The sequence below is a fragment of the Vulpes vulpes genome, chromosome 14 (assembly GCF_048418805.1).
Source record: "Vulpes vulpes isolate BD-2025 chromosome 14, VulVul3, whole genome shotgun sequence".
NCBI classification, from domain to species: domain Eukaryota; kingdom Metazoa; phylum Chordata; class Mammalia; order Carnivora; family Canidae; genus Vulpes; species Vulpes vulpes.
The window spans coordinates 137076029-137094295 of NC_132793.1; the positions used below are offsets into that span (position 1 = coordinate 137076029).

Genomic DNA, 18267 nt, shown 5'->3' on the forward strand with positions numbered 1-18267 from the left:
TTGGTAACCAGAGCAACGAATGCAGCTTTCTATCAAATCGCAGCTGGGAAATTGCTGGGATTAATACCAAAGGGATGCTCAGAGACATTTAATTTCTCACCCCCGCCCTGACTTGTTTATTAAATAAATTTAGCTATTAAGCACCCTGGAGAAATAAGTGCTGACAGTTAGTTAAAGCAATGAGTTGAATTAAGATAACGCCCCACCATGAATAGCCCCGTGTTGGCCAACCTTATCATGCCTGAAATCAGCAACAGAAAAGGAAGTAGTGGGTACTTGGCTAGGGTAGAAGAAAGAAGAATCTCATTTGGAAAAAAGCCACAGAGGGAAACAGCTAAGAATGTGCACAAGCAAAACAGAACATCAGCAAATATGAGGACTATAAACACTCGTCTGGCCACTTCCCAAGACCTTGAGGAAGATTGCCTCGTGGTCTATTTCTGTGCTTTAAACCTCTTAAGACTGTGGTTTGAATAGAGGAGTTTAGGGTTGGCAGTTGTGTTGTTTATTCTGTGGAAATGTGACATTCTTCAAAAATTACACTTGATTGTTTAGATGAGGAGCCAGAAATTGTCTCAAGAAAAACAATTAAAAACATCTTGAAGCATGTAACAGAGGATGGAGATAACAACACCGCCAGGCTGAAGGAGACTGTTTTAGCGCAGAGCCAAGATTTAAGACATATCCACTGAACTGTATCTAATATGTTAATCAATAAGCACTAATTTCTCCAATAAGCACTAATTTCTCCAGTTTTTTTTTTCTCCCAGGGACAAATTTGGGTTCCTATAATTAATCCTGCTCAACCATTTTCATTGCCTAGAATTTCTTATGGGCAAACCAAATGAGATCATTGTCCCCTCATATATACTCAGTTTAGATAAAGGAATCAAAATAACAGTCTTTCCCATGTGCGCTGGCTTTTCCCAATATATTTCTTAAACCTGCAAACTGTTTTGGTGGCATCAGAATTGGGATTATAGTTCTAAAATACTGAGTTCTGGGGCGCCTGGGGGGCTCAGGAGTTGAGTGTCTGTCTTTGGCTCAGGGCGTGATCCTGGAGACCCGGGATCGAGTCCCGCATCAGGCTCCCTGCATGGGGACTGCTTCTCCCTCTGCCTATGTCTCTGCCTCTCTCTGTGTGTCTCTTACGAAAAAATAAATAAATCTTAAAAATAAAATAAAATAAAATAAAATAACACACTGAGTTCTAAGTTCCTCAGGTTCATAAAGTTGACTACTCCAGCTACCACTCTATCTGCTTCTCCTTTTTCAAACCTTCCTTTTAAAGTCCATTTCTCAAAGATAATTTCTTGTTTCTAGTTCCTGAGTGTGAGTAAAGGGGTAATTCAAAAGATGTTTGTGAGATACAGCAATTCCAAATAGTGTCTAATATCCCCCAAATACCTTACAAGTGATAAAGTTCTTATTTATTTTTACTTATTTCATTTTCTTATTTAGATTGTGATTCTCCCAAACTAAACATCCTTCCTTCCTATAGTGCGATTTTCATGCCCACCTGGTTTATCTAAATCTGCTCATTTCTATCTACTAGGCCCTCAGAATTATATCCCTTGTATCTGGCTCTCTCCTCTCATTCATCTTCCCACCAGTATATCGTTCCTCTTCTAAGTCTACCTTCTGTTTTCTTTTTTTGCCTTCAATTTGTGATTTATTTTCTACCCAGGATACTTTCTCTGAGGTCCTTTTCTGCAAAATTCTTATTCAAGGGGAGCGACATCTTTAATCCATTTCTATAACAAGGAGATGATATCAGAGCTAAAGAGTGATGCTGAAGACGGCTCTTTAGGGGAAAACCAGCACATATAGAATTTTGCACACTTGATTATTCCCAGATGAAAGAAGATGTCCAGGAACAGGAACTGGACAAGACCCTTATCGTCACGCAAGCAGTCTTGGACAGAGGGTCTGAGGTCCATCAAGCTAAACTAGTAAGCCCGATCGTTAGTACGGGTGTGGAGTTAGAGTAGTGGTCGTCGTCTCAATGGGTTGCTTTCAGTGTTAAATGAAAGGATACTGAGTTTTGAGTACAGAGTAAAGTGAGAGCAAGCACAGAAACCCCAGCCAAATTCAGACCGTCTTCCCTGGGCTTCCAAAGAAGGGAGGCAGCTGAAAGGAACATGGGTGGTTTACCTGGAAGGAGAAAGGAAATCTTCCTCCGCTTGTTTGCTCAAATTTTAACACTGACTAAGGCAAACTAGAACTTGCTATTTATTCATTCATTAGAGGTTTCACTGAGCATCTTCTGTCCATGCCAGGAGGTGCTGAAATTTGGGAAAATTGTAGGGACCTATAATTATCAGAATCAAGGAGGAATGGCAGGGGGCACTGAGAGATCATTATTCACTGGGAAACAACACCCAGCATTAATGATTTTATGTGGTGAAGGACTGCAACCGGGGTTGCAAATTTGGCATGGACAACCACCAGGAACACTGCAACGTTAAGGAGGAGAGTTTTTGTTCTTACACTGCTGCTTGGCAAGGAACTGCAGCTTCCTTGCTGATACAACTTCACCCATCTTCAATCTTTCCACCTGCCCAAAGTTTAGTCTCAAGAAATTTTAAATTAGTGCCAGCGCATTAGCCTTTGTAAGATGTGAGCCACAGAGGACAAAAAAAAAAAAAAATCTAGTTTCAGGAATACAGATGTTGGGGCACCTGGGGGGCTCTGTGGTTGAGCGTCTGCCTTCAGCTCAGGTCGTGACCCCAGGGTCCTGGGATCGAGTCTCATATCAGGCTCTCTGCAGGGAGCCTGCTTCCCCCTCTGCCTATGTCTCTCCCTCTCTCCCTGTGTTTCTCCTGAATAAATAAAGATCTTTAAAAAAAAAAGGACTATACATGTTTACTATGTCCCTGAAACGAAGGAGGGCAGTCTAGGATAACTAGGGTGATTTAAGACTTGGTCTGGACTTAAGAGAGCCCTCCAGCATCAGCTGTATGGATTGGAAGTGTGTTTAGCTTAATAATTCAAAGGGAAAATGAGCCAAAAGTTTGGTTAACAATTTGTCTTTGCCAGTTACTTTAATCTTTAACAGACAAACTGCTGGACCTCAAATCCATTAAAGCTTGTAGGCAGACTTGCTTACTTGACGGAAATCACTCGCTATGCACCTGACACCAATATCGCCACCCACTGAGAATTGCATTCTCACTTTGATTTATTACTAAAAGCTCCAGACACAAATTTCTAACTATATCCCAGAGTCTGCCTTCATTGTGGCATCCCTTGGAAACCTAAGTCAAATAAGAGAATCCTCTAGCACTGCCCTTATATAAAGTCAAAGGTACATCAAAGACAACTCAGGAAAAATGTGGGGGGTATTTGATGTTGGGCATAATTAACTAAAAGAAGGTTCTTATTTAAAACCCCAAAACTCTAAGCTTCACTCGCTATTACATGACTGCATTTCTTAAGCATTAATATCAAATGCATATTTTTAACAACATTCCATCACTAGGTCATTCATTTATCAAATATTTATTGAGGATCTACTTCATGCCAGGAAGTAAGCTAAGTCTGGGGAGTTCAAAGGTAAGTGAAACGTCGAAGTTTCTGGAAAAACTTACAGTTCAGTAGTAGGGACATGCATATATCAACTACAGAATGCAGTTGCAAGAGGATGTGGGAAATGAAAATGCAGGTTTTGGAATATGTGTTTTAAGCTTCTGCAAGCCTACACAGGGGAGGAATTCACTAGGTGCATGGAAATATTAAATCTGGAGATCATTAGAAAAGCCATGGTCATGCTATTGAAATCAGTTCATTTAATAGGGATAGGAGAAAACCCCATCTATATCAATATTAAAGAATGTAAGAAAAAGGTGTCAGCAAAGGAATGAAGAAGGAAGCAAAGAGAATGTAGAAGAAGGAGCAGTCTCATGGGACACTTGGGTGGCTCAGTGGCTGAGCATCTGCCTTTGGCCCAGGGCGTGATCCTGGGGTCCTGGGATCGAGTCCCACATCAGGCTTCCTGCAGGGACCCTGCTTCTCCCTCTGCCTGTGTCTCTGCCTCTCTGTGTCTCTCATGAATAAATAAAAAAAATCTTTAAAAAAAAAGAGAAGTATTGCTCAATGTCTAAGACAAAAAACAAATATGACTAAAAATAAGCCACTGAAGTTGGCAAGATGGAAATCGCTGGCATTCTTGTAGTTTTACTGTAGGGTTGGAGATGGTCGACACATGATACGGGGTTAAGATCTTATAAACTTGAGTTGGATAAATGATTTAATAAAAACATAAAGGCTGCATATTCCATCTCTGGAATCACTAGGCTTGGCTATTTGGTATATATATATGGGACCTCAGGCCAATAAATGTTCTGGAGTCACAATGGAATGGAAAAGAACAATAATAATTATTTTATGGGATCTTATGATAGATTGAATATGGATGTACGATACTTAAGAACAGACTATGAATTGCTGGTTCTCATCCCCTATTAAAATTAACGTCTGTTAAAATTTCCCAGTGTTTTAAGTTTTCAAAAGTATAATGAAAAAGAGTCTTGTTAAAAAAAAAAAAAAAAAACAGAAAAATAGTCCTTGCTTGTTTTTTAAAGATGGTGCTTTTGGCAAGTAACTATGTACAAACCTGAATGTTTTCCTTGGCCAGTGAGCAATTCATAATCCCAAAAAAGCTAAGCTTATTTCAAAATTATAATTATGTGCTGATGGTAATAAATCTGAAAATGTAAAAAGGATCTGATCAAATTTTAAGTATTACTTCAAAATGGATCTAGTTAATTTTTCATTGCTTCTAGTTTGGGCTATATTATTACAGTTTTAAAATTTTTAAAGATTTATTTATTTATCTGAGAGAAAGAGAGAGAGGGGGGCAGAGGGAGACGGAGTGGGAGGGGAGAGAATCCCAAGTAGGCGCCACACTGAGCACAGAGCCCGATGCAGGGCTCGATCCCAGGACCCCAAAATCATGACCTGAGCCAAAATCAAGAGCCAGATGCTTAACTGGGTGAGCCACCCAGGCACCTCTCGGCTGTATTATTTAACTGCCTAAATGACTAAGGACATGATCAACCAGTGATTTTGAGACACAAAACAAAGATCTCAGGATTGTCAAGAACTTCCCTAAAAGGAAGATGTTGATCTTGCTGGAAAAAAAAAAAAATAGTATTACAATGTTACTGCTGAGAGACGTGGAATTTCCCCAAGGAATTCTAGAGCCTAGAGGAATCTTAACATATAAAATTAGTGGAAGACATTAATGTGGTGATGCAGTGTTGGTAATCTTAAGATATGAAAGGTTCCAGGTTTTCTGATCCTTTATCTGAGTTCCTTTTGACTCACTGTCAGAATCTCCTGAAGCCCTGATGGACCTGGGGGTATCAGTTACAACCCCATGATTGCTTGGTCTGGATATATGTTATTAGTATCTTACCTATGCTTCCATTGTCAAATCTCCATACTGTTTTGGGATTATCTGTTTAAATGTATCAGTAGAATATAAACTCTGTGAAGACCAACATCTTTCTACATCCTGCTTATGGCACGAACTAGAGACTCAATTCCTTGGAACTGTGTCTGGTGCGTAACAGGAACTCACATGACATCCGGTGAATGAAAGAAGGGACATATCATTCGTTTTCACCAGACTGTTCATTCTTTGGCACATGTAAGTGTTTAGTAAATGTCTGTCAAATTAAAAGTGAACAACTTAGTCGTCTATACAGCTAAACCTTGCTGAGCCAAGAGCAACAAGGAAGTTCTCAGAAATTAACAATATTCTGCATTTCGTGGGGAGGGAAAAAAATCTCTGCTTTACTACCAACTCCTTGATCATTTTAGCATCATCTGATATTTAAAAGATGAAGACTGGACATTTGGGTTATGAAGAAAAGTCATGACCATTTACCTCCCACTCAAGAGTGTTCTAACCCAGGTGTTGTTTTTTTTTTTTTTTCCAGGTGTTAATTAAATATTCTCTGATGATCTATTTCATCCAGTTTATTTATTTCTATTGTGCCCCGAAACTATATTATACAATAAAGAAAGTACTCTGAAAAATGTAGGATAAAACCTGTTAACTGAATATATTACTCAAAATAATAGCCTAGCCTTTCCTAGCAGAGAAAACATTTAAATTATATTTATATATAGCTAAATAAACATATCTTCAATTAAAGGATATTCATCTTCCTGCTGTAATTTGAAATTACATATTTACAAATCTTAATATTAGGAGCATGTACTTACATGATTTCCATGAATAAAATTAAACATATTAAACTGGCATAACTATGGGAAAAGTTAAAATATTAAAAACTCAAACTATAAAATATTTAAAGAAGTGTCATTTTATTGCTTTCAAGCTCATAAGGCATGTTAGCTCAAAAACTCAGTAGATTTCTTAGAGTGAATCATTTTAATTAGTAAATTAGAGTGCTTTGCCTTCTACCAATACACTTATTATGAATAACTATTTCCAGCAACGCACATGAAAGTGGTTCAAAACGTTCATTTTCCAAGTATGCTTCAATAGTAGAATGGCGCTCTTACTTACATTGATGATTTGTTTTGAGAATATTTTCATTGAAAATTATAAAGTAAACTTCAATGGTAAACACTGGGGGTCAGTGAATCAAAAATTCTGGCTCCTTAGCAGCTGAGTGCTTCTGAACAAATTATCTAATCTCTCTAAATTATAATATTTTCATCTCCCAAGTGGGGAAAGAGTGGTACTTACTTTCGGAGTGATATAAAGATTACAGTAGATAAGGATCTATGTCAGATCCTCAGCATAATGTAAACTATCCAATATAAGCCGTTAGTCGTAGTAGTAATAGTCGTCGTAGTAGTCATAGTAGTAGTAGTGGTAGTAGCAGCAGCGAAGATGCAGCCTGAACTGTCATCAATTGACAACTAGCAGAATCTTAATAAGACAACGAAACTTTGCAATATTTTGACAAATACCGAAATATGCTGGCCGAGGGCACTGTAGTTTCAATGTCCGCTATCACTCTAAAAGTGCATTGAGTTATAGAAAAACTGAGTAAATCTTAAAGTTTGCTAAATGCAATTACAATCTATTTATTGAGTTCTGAATGTCTACACTTCTTGTCGCCTGCCCTACACCCCTGCGGTCTGCTATCCAGTTTAGGGTGCAGCTGGAAGTACATGCAACCTGTTGACTTGAGATGAATACTAAACTCAAGCACAGTTCCAGCATTTTCCTACAATACAGCTCTGCTCCGGGAGCACCGTGCTCACACCTGACAGCCTGCCCCAACAAGTGGCTTAGTTAGATGCACTTGCACTGAATTTTTCACAGCTACTCTCCTCTAACACAGTTTCTTCCTCTGAGCTTTTGTAGCAACCACATTACCCAGCATGGTAGCCAGTGGCTGCACCTGATTCTTTCTCATTAAAGTCAAACTTAATAAAATTAGAAATTCACTTTCTCCGTTGCTTCAGCTACCTCTTAGCAACCGCACGTGGCCAGTGACTACTGTATTTGCACAGATTTGCAACAATTTTACCACTGCAGAAAGTTGTACCAGGCATCCCTGATCCAGACCCGTTTTCCCTCAAGCCTATTTCCAATCATGCCACACAAAGAACTAAACAAGATGCCGTTAAAGGGGAAAAAAAGGTCAAACCAGTTAGCTATATCTTGAGTTAAACAGTCATTTATGTATGTGCGTAGGTTTGTTGTACATGTCGGGCTTCTGAGGACATTTAACAAATGATTGTGAACAATGACCCTCAGAGAATTGAATATAAGTATGTAGCTTTTCACAAATTTATATTATCATGAAATATTTCTTAAAGTAGTATCTCCAGGGAACTCTCAACGTTGAGAAACACAGGTAAGCACTAGCATTTTTCAGAATGGAGAGCATGTATCCCTGGGCGTGGAGAAGTATGAGAAAATCACTTTATAGTTTCTCAACTTCTCCATATAATCTTTCCGAAACACATCTGCCCAATGATAATGCCTAAGAGAAAGTTTTAGTGCCAGTTTCTGTCCCCATCTCCCACTTGACAATGTTCTCCACTTTCTAAAACAATGAGATGCCTTTCCGGACACCAGGAATTGTGGGTCACTGCCCCCAAAGATATTTTGTAATCTGTGGTTACAAAAGAATAATTTGAAATGTCAGTGATCTGCAAAGCCTCTTGAAATCAGTGCACATAATCCCAGAGAGGCATTTCCAAGAAAACTGTACTTTCAATTTTTAATAAAAAACATTAACACGTTGATAAATAATTATGCCATCCCAAGCAACGGTGCATGAGTATTAACAGCAGTTCAGTTTTAAGAAAAAATTTAAAGACTCAAAGACTTTCGGTGGCAGGACATTTTAAAAAATTCAAATTCTATAGATACTTTTGAAGCAAAAAATAAGACAATTTGCTGAGGTACTGGAAATAGAAACTCGAGGAGAAAAACAGAAGTTCAAGGAAAAAAAGAACAATGTGAAATCTAAAGAGGATCTTGTTTTTGTCTCTTTTAAATTAGCTCTGACATTTAAAAAAATAAATAAATTGGCTCTGACATTTAAATTCCATCAAATGCATTTAGAAGAATAATAGAAGAGGTGTTTTGTTTTCGTGAAGGGTGTGGAGGGCGAGGAGCAGAGGGAGAGGGGGAGACAGAGAATCCTAAGCAGGCTCCACGCCCAGCACAGTGCCTGACCCGGGGCTCGATCTCACGACCTGAGATCACGACCTGAGCTGAAATCAAGACTCAGACACTTAACAGACTGAGCCGCCCAGGAGCCCCTGCAAGAGTTTAGTTTCAAAATGTCAGTATTTATAATATGCTGCAAGCGACATCATTTGCAGCCATTTACGGCTATGAAAATCATCAGATGCCATTTAAAAAAAAAAAAAGGCTTCAAGGGAGTGTAGTTTTTGGAAACTCCTTCTTCGATCAGTAAAACTGCGTGTCCTCTATTGTGGTTTGGTTGGTGTTCTGAAAGGTCATGACGGTCCCACTGCTAGGCAACCTACACGGAGCGCTTACTCGTGTGGGGTAATGTGTTTTGCACACACTGATTCAACTAAGCTTTCCCCCTGCTGTACCGAGAGGCGACCCACAAATACAGCTGCATATATTTAAAAGGTACGATGTGGTGACGTGATGTCACATACGCCGTGGAAGGATCAATAAGGTCAAAGTGTCTAGCACCTCCACTTCCTCCCGCAGTTAACCTCTGTGTGCATGTGGTGAGAAGGCTTCTCGGCGAGTGTGCAGCGTGATACTGGGGTGTTAACTACACTCACCATATTGGACATTAGATCCTTGGGCCTTACTCCTTTTTTTTTTTTTTAAGATTTTATTTATTTATTCTTGAGAGACCCAGAGAGAGAGGCAGAGACACAGGCAGAGGGAGAAGCAGGCTCCTTGTGGGGAGCTCGATGCAGGACTTGAACCCGGGACCCCAGGGTCATGCCGTGAGCCGAAGGCAGATGCTCAACCGCTGAGCCACCCGGGCATCCCCGGAACTTACTGTTACCACTCAACGTTTGTGCTCTTTAACATCTATCTCCCCATTTCCTCTACCTCCCGCATCCCTTAAGCCCTGCAATCTAACATTCTGTTCTGTTTCTGTGACAATCAGCATTTTCTTTACTTTTTTTTTTTTTAATTTCACACTAGTACCTTTTTTTAATTTCAATAGTAACACTTTCAGGTATGTACTATCATCATCTGTGCTTACACATGTGGAAACTGAGGCATGAGCTGGTTAAACCACTAAAGTCAGGTTATCTAACTACTGAAACGTGAAGCTGGAAACACACACCATGACCCACTGCACGGCACGACCTCCCCAGATGTTTTTTTTCTACCTAAAATGCCCAGGTGTGGACAATTTATCTCTTCGGCTCGGTTTGCAAGCCTTGGAAGGCAAGATCGTACTGTGCGCTTCTCTAAGGTCCACGATAGCTATGATTTAGTTTTTTTCTTTTTCCATTTAGTTTTATATATATAACAAAGTTAACTGGAAAAAAAAGTTCAATATTTTCTAGGTATTGTGAGTAGTGTGTCATTTCAGTTCTTGTGGAAATACAAGGTCTGTTATCATTTACATTCTATTTAGATTCTCTATATTGGACACATAAAACAGAAAAAAAAAAGCATGTGTTACTAAGGCACTATTCAGAATCCACAAATACATGAAACAAAGGGAAAAGAAAGGGTTGCAGACAAGCAAGGGACACCCCCATCAACACAGCAGGTGAGTCAGAGGGTTTGGCCTGAACGCTCGGGAGGGCTCGTTTCCCCTTACCTGGCATCAGGAAGCCACAGGGCCCTGGCAGCCCTAGGAGCAGGGCACACCCGTTCAGATAAGGCAAAAGCAAAATATTTTACGTGTTAGAGGCTATGAGAGAAAGTTCCAGAAATCGTGTACTCTTCATTTTTCTGTACATTTTAAAGAAAACTTAAGAGACATTTCCCACTAATGACTCCTGCAATCTATTTGGGAAGCCAGGTTCTCTACGTGGGCTCCTCAGGTGACCGCTCAGGGCTGTGCACGCGTGGGTGGCGCCAGGCGGTATTGGTGAGGGGCTTTCCGCCTGGGCCTTCGAAGCCTCGCAGCCGTGGTTTCCTTTTTAAATTGATACAGCGATTTCTTTAAATTTATTTACAGAAGTGAAAGCGGTTAGAAAAGCGTACCTTGACATGTAAATTTTTTGGAGGGAGTCGTGAGTAGTAATTTATCTGCCATTTCTCCGGGGCCGGCACAGCGAGCGATCCCGGGTTCTTTGTATTCCGACTTTACCCAGTCCGATAACCACTGCATGTTGCAATCACAGTAAAGGGGGTTGGCTCCGATTGCTCTGGAAAACAACAGCACAAACACACACACGCACACACAGTATGGATGTCTTGTTATTTCCTAAAGGAACAGAACTCAAAGTGATGCTCAGTAGAAAAATCCCTATGGAGTTATTGATAACAATTTTTTTTTTTTTTATTGATAACAATTTAGAAGAAAACATACACATCGGGGATTTCCCATTTTCCTGAATTATGTGCAGCTGAGACTCAGGGGGTCGTCACTGGCCTTAAAATTTACCTGGGCTCCACAAGATGTTCTCGTATTTGCAGAGACGGGCTCATTTGGGGCGCAAGCCCACCCCCACCACGCAGGTTAATAACTTCTCCCTCATTCACTAATTATTTTTGGAGGACCCGATCACTATGCCAGGTCTCCAGGACCCAACTACAAATAACACGTTATTTTTAACCCCAAAGTACTGCTTCTGGGAAGGTGACTGGCACAAACTCAAACACGCACATAATTTGCATTAGAAGTGCTACAGCGAAAGTATTTACAAGGTGACCTTGAACAGAGGGTAACTTTTTTGGGAGACCGGTGGTTAAAAGCCTGAGCTTTTTACACAGGTAGATTCAAGGAGATGGAAAAGGTTGGGAAGGATGTTTCAGGGTAAAGGATCAGTAAGTGTGAAGGCACAGAGATAAGAAAGGGCACAAGGAGCGACTGGGTGGCCCAGGTGGTTGAGCCTCCAACTCTTGGTTTTGGCTCCAGCATCCTGACACCAAGGGCCGTGTTGGGCTCTGCACTCACTAGGGAGTCTGCTTAAGAGTCTCTCCCCTCCTGCTCAGGCTCTTTTCCTCTCTCTCATAAATAAATAAATAAATAAATAAATAAATAAATAAATAATCTTTTTTAAAAAGAGGGGATATGAAATAATAATAAAGATGCATAGAGCTAGTGCACCAGAGTGGATCTGGACCTTCACTAGATGTCTGTCCCTTTATAACGTCCTTTATGTTAGAACTTTGGTTCCTACTCCCCTAAGCAATAGTAGTGATGGAAAACAAAAACGAAAGCTAATAGTCATAGCACTGAAATGCAGGGACTGTGCTGCTGAGCCATTTATATGAATGACCTCCTTTAATCCTAAATAGCAACTCTAAGAGGTCAATAGTATTAATAAATCTGTCTTACAGATGGAGAAACTGAGGCCAGAGAAGGTAACCTGTGGGTTTTGTAAACTTGTCAAGCCTGGCATAAGTAGCAGATGCATACAATGGCATTTAAAAATGGATTATTTCCGATTTTTAATTAACTTGTGATTAGTAATGCTTCTAGGTCTATGGTCTAAGCAAAATCCATCGTGTTCTTTCATGAGGAAAGTCCCCAAATATACTTGTGAAACCGTAATACTTTATATTGTAGCAGCTTTAATATCCAACTCTCATGAAGAACTGGAGTGTGGGGAACGTTATGCTCAGATTCAAGCTTCTCTTTTAAATTAAAAAGGCACAAAATGATGTTTTTTGAGTCGTTTGATGGCATCTCTACTGACATTTGCTAAGTCCTTGCTCTGCACGGGGACACGTGGAAAAAGTAAATGGAGCAGGGCTCTTTATGATCTAGAGAATCAAAAACAAATGCATAAAAGAAATATATGACAGAACCAGACACATGGCAAGGACAAGTCAAACTGTTCCTACTGTCAGTGGGGTGCTCGCAGAAGGAGCAGTTTTGCTTAGCCCAACCAGCGTCTTCCTTCAGAGGCCTTTTCTGACAAATCACCCTAATATTAGCAGAGCGACTACTTTCTTCCTGATGATGACAGGAAGACAGTACCAAGTCCTGCACCCCTGAGCTAGGCGGCTTCCCCACGCTGTATCTCACACAGAGACATCCATGGACTCTGAGCAGGAGTGGCCCCCGTGTGGACTGTGAGGTAGGTGCTGGGGTTCACACCTGAAAGAGTGGAGGCTTTGCCTCCTGGGACCCTAGCGTTTGGTGAGAGAGATATTAACAGCTGGCACCGAAGAGTCTGATAGACACACGTACCAAAAACCTACAGTGATTATCAGAGCCCCATAAAGCACATTCAGATAATAGCATGACTATTGTTGCCTATCCTTTGACCATCCATCCCTCCTTCTCAATCTTCTAAATGTATCTTCTCGGGATGTAGTGGGTTTGAGAGAGGAGGACAAGCCAAGAGATACGATGGCAGGCAATTTCTGGGGAACTGGCAGGCAATGGATAATATTCATTGCCTGCTATTGAACGAGACCTGCCCTGACCTAACCAAATTTTAGAGCCTAAAATCTGTCCCCAGATTTTCCTTCCAGGTTTGCCATGGTCTTAACAGCACAGCTATAAATAATGGAATTATGGAATTTGGCCCAAAGGAGTTTTTCGGACTCCATTCATGACATATTTTATTATGTTGTTTTATTGTACTTCCCCAAAATAAGGAGATACAAACAGGCTGCTAGGAAACAGAGCACAAAGAAAAAAAAAAAAAAGAAAAAAAACATTTTACCAGCAGTTTCCCCCACCTACTATAACGTCTTGATCTATCTCTGTTTCTGCAGGGTGCCACAGCCCGTGCTAATATTTGCTAAATAAATGAATCCACTTTGAGCAACTCAAGAAGGGCTTCATAAAGGACATGACACTTAGAATGTCACCTGGGTGAAATAAGTCAATTGGAGAAGGACAAACATTATATGGTCTCATTCATTTGGGGAATATAAAAAATAGTGAAAAGGAATAAAGGGGAAAGGAGAGAAAATGAGTGGGAAATATCAGAAAGGGAGACAGAATATGAGAGACTCCTAACTCTGGGAAAGGAACTACGGGTGGTAGAAGGAGAGGTGGGCGGGGGGGTGGGGTGACTGGATGACGGGCACTGAGGGGGGCACTTGATGGGATGAGCACTGGGTGTTATTCTATATGTTGGCAAATTGAACACCAATAAAAAATAAATTTATTAAAAAAATCACTAAAAAAAAAAAAAGAATGTCACCTGGGAAATACAAGGTTTGGGCAAACTGAATTGAAAGGGAGCTGGTGTTCTAGACCCGGAGAACGTTCAGAGAAGACACAGACAGGAAGTTGGAGAGTCATGTTTGTAAGAAGACACTGAGCTACGCAAAGAGAATTCAACTCCATTAGCTAATGGAGAGTTAAGGGCCAGACGGACAAATTAAGGCTATCTTGCAGAAAGCCCCGTATCGAGATTGAAAATCTTCACATTTTCTTTAAAGATGGAACCAACCACATCTCATGATGCGACAATAAAAGGTGTGACAAAGGACTGTGTGTTTCAAACTCACTTGCCAGGGAGAGTTTGACCCTAAACCCACATTCACGAACTAGGTACTCACAGGTGTGATAATGCAGAGAGATCACTGAAAGCACCTTCCGGCACAACAGAAATGTCATTTCCATGTAATGAACTAAAAGCGGAAAAAAGGCAATATTAAATTTCTTACATGTCAGAGAGTTCAGAAAAATGCTCATTCATGGATGAGACTTGTGTTTACAATAAGCAGTTTAAATCGGTACAGAAAATACGGTCTCTTTATTGATACATAGTCTTGGAATAGCTGCGCATCTATTTGGGAAAACAGAAAGTTAGTTCCTGCTTCACATATGCATAAAATCAATTCTAGACTGAAGAGCTAAATGTAAAAACAAAACTAAAAATGTATGAAAAGAAAATAGAGAAGAGCTCCCTTTTATTCACATAGGATGGGACAGGCTTTCAAAGCACCATATAAAACTCAGAAACCATAAAGGAAGAGAGTGATACATTTTTGACGACACAAAATACATCCCTAATATGAAAGATAATAACGTAAAAGGAACAGAACGGAGCATATTTACAACACACATAAGAGACAAGGGTTAACTCTTCTGTAAAAAGACCTGCAAAGTTAGAATCAAGTAGTAGATGCATAAAGACATAAATATCAATAAAAAGACAAGGTACCCAACAGAAAATTGGAAATTATACGATCAGGCTCATGTTTCCTAAGAAACAAATGATCGATTAAAAAAACAGAATTTGACACAAACGCTCTAATTATTGGAACTTCAAATTAAAACAGGAAGGGAAAATAACGTTCCATCTGTCACAGTTATTAATATTATTCAGTATTTGCCTGAGTGCTTTGAAATAGGAGCTCTCTTAAGATAGGTCCCCTGACGGTCACAGAACAAAAGTGAAAGGATCAACGCCGTTCACAATTTGCCAGAGGGCTTCGTAGCAGGACTCTATTAAAACACAGTCGGTGGGGCATAGGTTTGTAAACTAACAAATCTTGGTTTTTTGGGGGAAACCTGACAGTGACTTTTGGTACCTCACAGTACACCTGACAGTAAGATGGATGCACAGGATTTTCACTCTGGCACCGCATGGAACAATGAAAATCTGGAATCCAATCACGTGACAGCGGGGGTGCCTGGGTGGCTCAGGCGGTTAAGGTCTGACTGTTGATTTCAGCTCAGGTCGTGATCTCAGGGCTGCGAGATGGAGCTTGTGTCGGGCTCCGCCCTGGGTGTGGAGCCTGCTTATGATTCTCTCTCTCCCTCTGCCCTTCCCCGCTCAAAGACAAAACAACACCAACCAACCAAACAACCAAAACCCAACACATGATAGTTAAAGATGAGGGTCATTAAGCTACGGTTCCCTCATCCTATGGAATATTCTCTACCAGATAAATAGCTGAGAAATATTTTTATAAGATGGAATGGAAATAGTCTAAAGCACGTTGTTAAATAAAAATTAACCAAGGACAGAACACGAACAAATCCAATTTATGGTTTTATACGGTATATAGCTGTTGGGTATACATACATCAGCATCTAAAAATAAACGTATATATAAGAGGACCTGATGACACATAAAACTGTTGTAACTGTTCATTCTGGGGGAGGAGACTCATTGGGAATCATGCTTCATTTCATATATTTAAAATTATGTGGGGATCCCTGGGTGGCGCAGTGGTTTAGCGCCTGCCTTTGGCCCAGGGCGCGATCCTGGAGACCCGGGATCGAATCCCACGTCGGGCTCCTGGTGCATGGAGCCTGCTTCTCCCTCTGCCTATGTCTCTGCCTCTCTCTCTCTGTGTGTGTGACTATCATAAATAAATTTAAAAAAATTAAAAATAAAATAAAATAAAATTATGTTAGTAGTAGAAAATGTACTCATTGATTATATAATTTTTTAAAGAAATTAAAATTTTCTGTATTTCGTTCAAAATTAGTTGGATCTCTATAAAACATACATCTCACTATTACCCATTACCAAATAAATGACTATGGCACCAATGTGGTGAGGCCCAAATAAAAGCTGTTGGGTAGTGATACAGGAAGAGATAGAATTTTCCGATTTCCAAATCTGTAGTAAATCCTAACGTATAGATATGAAAACACCCAAGAATCAAAAAAAGCAGTTAAATCATTAAAAATCATGAGCCAAAACTCAGATCCCTGAGATAAGAGACATTCTGTTGAACCTAAGATGCTTACAGTAATCGGAGAGACTTGAGTCCATCGAAGGTTCGAGGAGGAATACATCTCAAACGGTTGTAACTGAGAATTCTGAAAGCAGACACAGTCGATTGGTTTTACTCAGATATCCCGAAGAGGCCAAACGCATTTTCAAAAGAAAGCGGTTACGAAAAAGGTTGTTTTAGCATTTTACAAATTGGGGATACTGATGCACAGTATTTGGTTAGTGCTGGTGTTGTCAGGGACACAGTCGGGCACGCCTCCCACCCCGGCCTATGCTCGTGCCCCCGGTTCCCTCCCCTGACAGGCCGCCTGAGGGTCTCTCCCAACCCATCCACAAACGTAAATTACTCTGTTCCTTTTCTGGAACCCAACACTTTTTTCTTTAATTTAAATAATATTCTATAGTTGTTTATTTATCGAGGTTTTTTGTTTTTTGTTTTTGTTTGTTTCTCCCACAAGATTTATATTTCTCGAGGGATGCCCAAGCGTCCAGGATATGCATTTTGTCCAGTGAGTCAACAAGCACTCGGCACCACGTTTTCATACTCACAGGGTGAGGAGCTGGGTCATGTTGCTGAAGCTCTGATTAGAAAGAGTGCTTATGCGGTTGTTGCTCAAGTCTCTACAAGAGAAAAAGAAACACATGGAGCATCCTGTTAGCCGAGAAAGTGAGAGGTTAGTGATTCTTAGAAAGACAAAGCTCTTCTTGTTCGGTTACAATGGTGTTGTGAACACGCCGCTTTTACCCGAAAATAAAACACTGGATGACCCCCGGGGACAGACCGTCGTACTCATAATGATTCAAGCCCTGGCCTGTTGAAATTAGAAGTGACGATGTTTTGCTCTGGCCAGAGAAGTAAGTGTGGGCACCAGGGCGGGTTTCACATCAGAACAGAAGCTCTAGGCTGGGCTCCCTTCTCCTATTTCTCCCTCCGCTCGCTCCTGTCCCAGACCTGTGATGTCCCCCAGCCGGTGACTGTGACCTGGTCCCGGGGCAGAGACATGTGGAGGCCACTCACAACAGACACATTTTATGTGTGAGAAATAAGCCTTTGTTCTTGAACGTTCCGTTGGTTGCATATCCTTCATCATCCCTGATATGTAGGCTCACGGGGACCCACAGTCCAATCTGATAACTAAAGGAACTCATTAAATGACATTTGCAGCACCATAATGAAAAAGGGCAAAGTCACTGGCACACAGTAGGTCCTCAAAAAATAGCTGTTTAATGACTAAGTAGATAAGAGAGATGTGGATTTTTTAACCATTGCTACATGGTTGCTTACAGCCAAGTGTACTTGCTACTATGGGCTGTAATGTATACTCGGTGAGCTTGATCTTATTTTTATTATGTGTAATATATGTGGGACCATATATGACATATAATACAAATTTTGACTATAATTATATTGTAATGTATAATACAATACAATAATATAGAATATATAATGACATGATATATATCATATCTTTGGCAATTTTGCAATAGAAAAAAATTAGTGAATGTTTATGTCCACATAGTCATATAGTGATAGGCATATATTCGCTGAGTGTTCTTAATGCAAAATGATAAATACATAAACAAAAGGAAGATTCATGAATAAATGAAAAATTATAGGACATAATTTATGATCGTGGTATTGTGTACATTCCTTTTCTTTCTAAAGAAAAATATATAAATAAATGTAAGGTGCAGAAAAGCCAAAGATTATCCATTCCTTTATTAAAAATAACCAAAATATCAGTAAAATGAACCTACTATACAACCTGAAAAATGATAGGAATGACATAGGAGCATCATAATCCATCTTCTTAGCTGCTGAAATACTATCCCTAAATTTAGAAAATAAGCATATCTATATTCGCAAAATTTATTTGCCTAGAGTAACATAATGAATCATTGGTAAAGCCATTCTTGGATCTACAGAATCTCATTTTTCATTTCCAAACTGGTCTTAAATAACTGGATACTGTCCCACAAATG

General features: G+C 40.0%; 1 protein-coding gene across 7 annotated transcripts in view; it reads right to left on the minus strand.

Annotated features, from left to right (window-relative positions):
- SLIT2 (slit guidance ligand 2) overlaps nucleotides 1-18267 on the minus strand; it is a 352220-nt gene that overhangs the window by 46927 nt on the left and 287026 nt on the right. For all 7 annotated transcript variants that reach the window (XM_072738007.1, XM_072738006.1, XM_072738002.1 and 4 more), the window contains 4 exons: nucleotides 16834-16905; nucleotides 16299-16370; nucleotides 14150-14221; nucleotides 10664-10827 (listed from right to left, as the gene is read on the minus strand). In XM_072738007.1, the coding sequence (XP_072594108.1) occupies nucleotides 10664-10827; nucleotides 14150-14221; nucleotides 16299-16370; nucleotides 16834-16905 (380 nt within the window). The remainder of the gene's footprint in view (nucleotides 1-10663; nucleotides 10828-14149; nucleotides 14222-16298; nucleotides 16371-16833; nucleotides 16906-18267) is intronic.